Source organism: Herpailurus yagouaroundi, unplaced genomic scaffold, assembly GCF_014898765.1.
Source record: "Herpailurus yagouaroundi ecotype Mexico unplaced genomic scaffold, PumYag 140, whole genome shotgun sequence".
NCBI classification, from domain to species: Eukaryota; Metazoa; Chordata; class Mammalia; order Carnivora; family Felidae; genus Herpailurus; species Herpailurus yagouaroundi.
The window spans coordinates 94,031,517-94,039,565 of record NW_024412395.1 but is presented as its reverse complement, the minus strand read 5'-3'; the positions used below and the strand labels follow the sequence as shown (position 1 = coordinate 94,039,565).

Below are 8,049 nucleotides of genomic sequence, written 5' to 3'. Positions count from 1 at the left end.
GGCAACTCACCAGGAAGTCTTCCCCTAAATCCCCTCTGCAGCTTTGGTCCATATCCTCTGGATGAAAAAGTGCAGGAGCAGCCAGCTACCTGTGCCTGCCTGTCTCACCCAAAACTTAAACCCTTCCCAAATTGAACGCCTGTTTACGACTTGGCCGGGAAGCAGCTGAGTAGGGCTAGCCGGCTCTGCCATTCCAGCTCCGGTCTTACTTTCCAGCTTTTTAGTCTTCGTAGCTCTGCGCTGGCTTGGTGCCACGTTTCCACTGTCTCTGGAGACTGCAGGTGACCACAAGACCCTGATTAGTATCTTTGATACTCGACTGTCCTGCTGCCTAAGAGGTCCCGTGGGGTTAAGTGGCACTAAAAACCAGGAGGCACATCAAAACTTAAAGTTCAGAAGCAGCCAAAGAGCCTGTGCGCTGGGGAGGGTGTGCCCTCGGGAACCCCGCCTTGGTGAGCCTGGAGAAGGAGAGAGGGCTTGCAGGAGTGTTTTGAGTTCCTCAGAGAACTTACAGGGATCTGCCTCATTTTCCTATATCAACACGTGCCTAGCCCCGAGGCCGTATTTGAACACCTTCAGAGAAAGGACTAAGGTCAAGGAAAATTCGCTCCCGAGTTTATGGAACCACTGTTAGCCGCCCTGTCCTCCTGCCAGGAAGAGTGAGTCCAGGGTAAGAGTGGCCCATAGCACTTCCTAGAAAAAGTCCTAAGAGGCGAAGAGTCTTGAGAAAAGCTGTCGATATATGGAGTGCTGTGAGCCAACATGCTGCCAGGCCCACAAGGCAGAGAGAGGAGCTCCGTGAGAGGTGACACGAAATCTGGAGGATGACAACCTCTGACCAAAGGGACGGAGGGGCCCCTGCAAAACAGGTGGCCAGAGGAGGATGGGTGGCGATCCCGTCCCAGATGTCTTCAGGAAGTAGAAAGAGCACCCTGAGACAATGTGGGTGTACTTGTTCGTGCTTGGACACAGGGACGTGGACCCGGGGGTCCGTTGGAAGGGTTCCAGGAGCTGGTACAGGCAGCCCCTGGAGGTAAGCAGCTTCCTGGGGTCTCTCCCATGAAAGAGGTGACTCCCGGAGCCCGGCCCTGCAGGTGCCCCTGAGGACAAGTTGCTGGTCCTGCAGCCCAGGCTGGAGCAGTTTCTGAAGGAGACACTCAGCCTTCTGCCGGGTGCTGGTCGGCATCTGGCCCACCCACCACCCACCCTCCCTCACTTCACGTGGTTATCCTCTCAATTAGGGAAAGGGTGTGGCCATGCACCCCAGAACGCCCCCAACCTTTCAGTGGCAACCATCTCTTGTCCTCTCTCCTACCTCAGCTGTCAACTGCTTGTTAAAAGTCCGAATGCTTGGTGATGCCCAGAGAGGTTGAGTGAAGTGTCTCAGATCACCCAGCAAGATGGGCTCAGCAACCCTCTGTGCCACAGTTGGCTTTTCCTTTCCACGCATCTCTCCCCAAGACCTGAGCCTCGGGTTTGGGACTAAGTTACTAGATAACAGAGCCCTAGCCTTTCAATTTGTACAGAGTCCCCCCCCCCTCCACCCCAAGCCAGCTCTGCTCCTCCCTGTGCTGCACCCCATTCTAACTTGTCCTGCAACCAAGAAAAGTTGGTTTGCTCCAAACCCCACTCCTTAGGCATCCTCCATCTGCCAGGCACATCACCATGCCAGTTAGTCATCACAGCAGGTTTGCTTGACTCCACTGAGTCAAGCCGAGGTGGGAAGAGGGAGGGAAAGGCCAAAAGTGGGGGATGGGGACCTGGCACTGAGTTTTCTGCTCAGAGAAAGCCCGCCTGTTGCTCCGCCATTTGCTCTCTTCCTGTCCTCTTCCTCTCCGGTGACTACTTCCCTGCCTATGGATAAATACCCAAATCAGCTAACCCCCACCCAAAACACTGCAAACCTGTGGAGGCTTCTTCAGGGCGGGGAACTTCCCTGCCAGGGCCTTAAAGACCGGATACCTATTCACTTAAGTTTGACAAATCCCAAGCCAAGAGACAAACAGGTGCCCAGGTGCTTCCTGCCACCTGCCATCCTGACCGGGTTAGGCCGGGTCCCCAAACGCCTTCCTTACCCCACACCTGGAACTCCCCCTGGGAAGAGGGCCTCTGCCCGGGGGACACAAAACAGTGTCTTCCCACCAAGGTTCTCCTTCCCTATGCATCCCTTCATCCACACCTCCTTGGAGTCCTCTCCCTCCATTTCCCATCCCGGTGCCTTGTCCTCATGGCTCCTGGGGAGCCCAGTGACGGTGGAGTGGGCAGGGGACCGGATCTTCCCTCTCCTCATTTGAGTCAGTCTGGGTCACTCCAGAGCCCTGTCTTCTCTTTCTAAAATTTGAAAAGAAAAGAGGCATTGTAGACGGGGCCTCCCTGCCCCCACCCACCCCACCTTGTACCTGGTCTTGCTCTGGGCATCCTGGCCACGCCCTGACCGACTGGGAAGAGCGGCTCTGTGTCTGCCGAGGCTGGTGGGGTCAAAGAGCTGAGAGGAGACGTGGGGACCCAGAGAAGGGTGCCTAGGAGAGAGGAATGTACTGGAAGTCTGTGGAGGGAGAAAAGGCTAGGGGTAGAATTAACAGATCAACAAATAAATGAACAAAGTCCTGCTTCTTTTAAAGGTCATAAGTCAGCTAACTATAGACTGTCACCAAGTCTCTCCTATATATAACTTCTCCAGCCCCAGCCAGCTGTCAGCCTCTCTTGGCCTGGAGCTGACTTATGTTCCAGCCTCCCAGGGCCCAGAGCACAGAGCCAGCTCAAAGGTTCCAGGTCCCCCCACCCCGCCACCAGCACTGCTCCCCTCCAAGCCCCGCACGTCTGGCTCTCTCAGATCTCCTCCTCTTCGTGATGGTCCCCACCACCACCCTGCTAGCCTAGATCCCGAGGACCGTCCTACTCCTATCCCGGTTGCCCAAGTCAGAATCCATCCCAGCTCCAACAGTCCCGGAGGCACAAAGACCCCACATAGGATAGACTTGGCCTTTCCTGTCCGTGCTGGGCTGTCACCTATTTTCCCCCAACAGCCTGCATCTCACCCCTGAGGCTGATCCTCTGCCTCCTTCTCCTGCAGAGAGAGACTCCCGTGAGCACGAGGAACCAACCACCTCCGAGATGGCTGAGGAGACCTACTCGCCCAAGATCTTCCGGCCCAAGCACACCCGCATCTCTGAGCTGAAGGCCGAGGCCGTGAAGAAGGACCGCAGAAAGAAGCTGACCCAGTCCAAGTTTGTGGGGGGCGCTGAGAACACTGCCCACCCCCGGGTCATCTCTGCACCTGAGATGAGACAGGAATCCGAGCAGGTGAGTCTCGAGGATTCTCTCCTAATCTCTGTCGGCATCCGCACCTGGCCACCGCTGCCACTCCCCTGACTTTTGACCTTCCCCTGCTTCTAAATGAGCATCCGTGGGCAGCAGGTGCTTTGGCTGGGCCTAGCTGAGGGCCTACCGCTCAGATCAGCTTGGGATTCAGGAGGATTTTCACAGCCTACGTTTATCAGGCCTCGGGGCTTGACCGAGGGACCCCGGGAGTAGAGGCGGTGCTCATTCAAGGAAGGTGCTGGGCTGCCACAGCAAACACACCAGGAGCTGTGACGTCACCTGGGCAGAGGCTGCACGTTCCCCTAGGGCATCTGCCGACGACCACCCCGGATGTAATCAGGGCAGAGCGGAAGAGCTGAGGGTGGGTGTTGTGGGAGGTAAGTGGGAGCATGTGTCTTCCTGTCTAGTCACACGCAGGCTCCTCCCAGAGGAGGAAAGATCTTAGGTAGCAAGTAATTGGAGCCACAGTCTCGACAGACCCTTCAGCCCCCATGCCCTCGGCCGCGCGCTCTGCGTATACAGGCGGTTTCTCCATTTGGGTGCCGCCGTGTCCCTCACCCCTGCTGTCCTCACACAGGGCCCCTGCCGCAGACACATGGAAGCTTCCCTGCAGGAGCTCAAAGGTAGCCCACGCATGGTGCCCCGTGCCGTCTACCTGCCCAATTGTGACCGCAAAGGATTCTACAAGAGGAAGCAGGTACGCCACCCGCCCCGCCCCTGCTCCCAGGTTCAGAGGGCTCCTGAAATGGCACTTGCCAGAAATTTTTTTTACCTCTGAATGCTTAAGATTTCCGTCATTAACAATAGTGTTTCCTGAGCCTCCGGTCTCCGTGCAGGTAGCCCGGTCGTCGGGCTCCCCGTTCCCTCCTGTGCTATGATCTACTTAAGTTTTAATGATCCACCTTGTTTCCATGAATCCATTTAAAAAGGAAGCTTTATATCACTATGTCATATCGCACGTTGTACCTACTATTTTCTGACAACCCCACACACAGAAATACATATGTCCAGCAGATGATGACTTCAAAACATATTTTCAGCAGGTATCCCTCCCCCCACCCCGAGATAATTTACATCCCATTCGCAGCCAGCCTGCCCTTTGGGCAACGCGGACTATTGAGCCTATTCAAGTGGTACCCATTACCTCAGGCCGGTGGTTCTCACACTTCCTGGGAAGTGGCTTATTAAAACACCAATTGCTGACCAGAGTTTTCCGGGATGGAACTCTGGGAATTTTGCATTGCTAACACGTTCCCTCCCAGGTGACTGACACTGATGGTCCACAAGGGTCAGGGGTCAAGAGCCAGGTGGCCTTGGGTCAATTCTTGGCTCTCCCACTTATGAGCTGTGTCCCCCTTACCTAGTCATTTAATGTCTCTGCCTCCAGCTTCTCGTGCAAAATGATGACTGCACCCATTGTCCTTACGCAGTTAGGAGGGATAATGGACTCTTCTTTGTGAAACCCTTAGAACAGTACCTTCTATGTAGTAAGTGTTCAGCAGTTCAGTCTGCTACATGATGAAGCTGTGCAAGTGATGCCCGGTACCATCACCACCACCGCCTTCGTCATCATGTAGCCGCCTGGAGAACACCGCGGCGGAGGACCCTGAATGGGTGACATAAAAAAGAGCTTGTAAGAGCTAATCAAGGGCCGACTGTCTAAGTTAGCATCTTCCCTGGGGCCATCCCCGTGCAGGGGGCTTACTGGATCCCCACGGCTGAGGTCGGGGTTGAGAATCTGTCTGGGGGCAGGGAAGACAAGGGCCAGACAGGAGCAGAGCCTCCGGGGACAGCCACCCTCACTGCCTGTCGCTCTCCCCACCCCAGTGCAAGCCTTCCCGCGGCCGCAAACGTGGCATCTGCTGGTGCGTGGACAAGTACGGGATGAAGCTGCCAGGCATGGAGTATGTCGATGGGGACTTTCAGTGCCACACCTTCGACAGCAGCAACGTTGAGTGATGCGTCCCCTCCCCATCCTTCCCTCGCCCCGTCCCACCCCCAGCCCCGACTCAAGCCAGCACCTCCCTCCACCCCAGGACGCCACTCATTTCATCTCATTTAAGGGAAAAAAAAATACATATATCTATCTATTTGAGGAAACTGAGGACCTCGGAATCTCTAGCAAGGTCTCAACTTTCAAACCGGCAACAGCGGAGATGCAAAAAGCTAAGAGACCCCCCCCCCCAACCTTTGAAAATGGTTTTCTTTTTGAAGCAAGTTGAATGGACAGGGAGGGGAAGGGAGGAGGAACATGAGAGAGAAAGGAAGAAAGTGCACGTGTAGAAGAGAGGGGGAGACAAACCGAGTTTGGAAAAAGGAAAGAAGAATGTGGGCAGGAAGGAAAGATCACCGGGACCATGGCTGGATCCACCTGTCATATCCAGCCCTGGCCTGAGTTGGGAGACGTTTGGGCACTAGAAGGTATGGCCCAAGGTGTGGCATTCGATGACACCCTTGGGGGTTTTCCCGACTGGATTGGATGCAGGGGGAGAAAGGAAAAGACAGAAGGGGTCAGTGCCTCTCCTGGATCTGTCTCCACCTCCAGCCAGCGAGCTGCATGGCTCCCACCCGCCCCTCCTCCCCTCTCACCCGGCAGAGGGTTCTCCCTCCCCAAAACTTCTAAAAACTAAAATGCATTCCATTCTTCTCCAAACAGAGCAAATGAATAACCGAGTGTCATTAGAGAGATAGATTTTTCCTAAGCAGATACATAAAGATTGTGTGTACGTCTTTCACTCCCCGTGCAGACGTTTAGAACCCAGTACACACGCCCAGAGTGGACAGACTTGCCCTTCCAGGGTGACTAGATCATGCCGACACGCACGGTGATTTCAGCCCCTCATTGCACTCAATTCACCATTAGCACGGCCTCTGTGGGGGAGGATAGGCTGAAAACGATGTGGCCTCGTATTTATCTACGAGGCTCCATGTAGTGATCTATAAGGCATATAAATCTATTCTCTTTCTTTTTTTTTCTTCTTTCCTTTCTTTCAAAGGTTTGCATTAACTTTTCAAAGGAGTTCCTCTGGGGGCACTGAGGAACTTCCTCATTTGGGGAAAAACCAAGAAAACCCAAATTCTTCTAACACAACCCTTAACTCTGGTTTGGCCAGCCTCCCTCGAGGGGCAAACACAACCTTGGGCGGGCCACGGTGTTGGATTTTTTCACGATTCCCCGTACGCGTGTGTGGGTGTCCATAGGTACCACCGAGCCAGGTAGATGAGGGCTCTCGATGGTGCGTTGCCCCTGAGTGCACCACCCCCCTCCCCCCCCCCCCCCCCCCCCCCCCAGCACATCCTTTGGACCCTCCAGAAGTAACCGGCTCTGGGCCCTGCACCAGTCGCGCACACCAGCTCCAAGTTGGACCCCCTGGTCCTGCCCAGCCTTTTCATTTCATCCGGGCAGAGCCTGCATTTTGAAAGCCTCTCTGGGCCTTCACGCTGGCAGAGCGGGAGAGAGACTGAAGTGAGAGGTGGCAGCAGGGGTGCTGGAAGTGAACCGGTTTAAATACAGGGAAACAGTAAAAGTGATTGCATTGCGCAGGCCCACGTAGAGGGCTGGGGGCTGGAGGGACGGGGGTAGTGGGCAGGGGGACTGCCCTGTTTTAGCTTTGGAGCAAAGCAACAGAAAGGAGGACAGAGCCAAGAGAAGCCTCCCTGGCTCCCCACCCTCTACACCCTTTGGGATTCGAGAGGAAAGAAAGAGGAAGATGGGGGCACAGTTTCTCAGAGAGAAATGAGCTTAATCCAGGCCTGAGGGCCAGTAAAGTGGGCAACTTTAGGCAGGTTCTAGACCCTCGCTGCTGGACAGGAGCAAGGATCGGCAGAGACTGGCTGTGCTTTTGAAGGGACAAGACCATGCGCTCACGTGGCTACCTTCAACCCGCAAGGAGGGACTGAGGCCAGAGTCTTTCGAGCTCTCCACCCACACGGGCCGGTGCAGGCTTTGTCCTCGGTGTGGAGGATGGACGAGAGGCCAGGACGACCAGGAAATGGATGCCCCAAGGGTGCTGTCATTTGGCAGCCAGATTTTGAACCAGGAAAATTCCCATTCCTGTTGACTTCCTCCACGGATTGGCAGCCGTGGGGCTGTCCTCTGAGGCTCAAGAAGACCTGCCAGGAAAGGGCAGGAAACTGGCAAAGAAGACCCCTTCTTGCCGTGAACACAGCTCTCTCCACTCTCTCCCGATGGCGTGGCACCATGGAGGCCACCCCAACACCGAACTTGGGGCAGTGAAGAGGGACAGCAGAGAAGCAGATAGATTTCAGCTGGTGGGAAACTTGTAGCTATGGAACTCGGGGAGGGGGGGGTCTCCTGCCCCCCCAACTGGACAGGTGGCTGGGACAGGAAAGATGGTCGATTGTCATAGGACAGAGGGCCCTACGGGGATGGCAGCCGTGAGGACTCACTTGACCTGCTGCGTCCGTGCGCCCCATCTCTCTGCACAACTGTCCCCAAGCCCCCGACTCACGTTTCTGTGTCTTAGGCCAGTATTGTAAACCTTTCCCACCTCATTCTTCTGTCTGCCCTTTCTTTCTGTGGATCTTGAGCAGTCTTCTAACTGGGATCTGCCAAGTGGATACTGGGGTGCCGTTGCCCCTAAGAAAAGACTGAGCCAGGGATTGCATACCCCTTCCCACACCCCTCCCAAGACCTGGACCTGGTTCCTGAGAGGGGCCCCCTCTTGTCCCCCTGCTGTTTACTGGACTCTGAACGGGCGTCTGCCC

At 55.4% G+C, this 8,049-nt stretch overlaps 1 protein-coding gene across 1 annotated transcript in view; it reads left to right on the top strand.

Moving 5' to 3' along the window:
* Window positions 1-7,836, top strand: part of IGFBP5 (insulin like growth factor binding protein 5) — a 20,179-nt gene extending 12,343 nt beyond the window's left edge. Inside the window, exons 2-4 of the mRNA XM_040476197.1 lie at window positions 3,074-3,303; window positions 3,899-4,018; window positions 5,149-7,836. Of these exons, the coding sequence (XP_040332131.1) occupies window positions 3,074-3,303; window positions 3,899-4,018; window positions 5,149-5,280 (482 nt within the window). The 3' untranslated portion in view covers window positions 5,281-7,836. The remainder of the gene's footprint in view (window positions 1-3,073; window positions 3,304-3,898; window positions 4,019-5,148) is intronic.
* The last annotated feature ends 213 nt before the right edge of the window (window positions 7,837-8,049 follow it).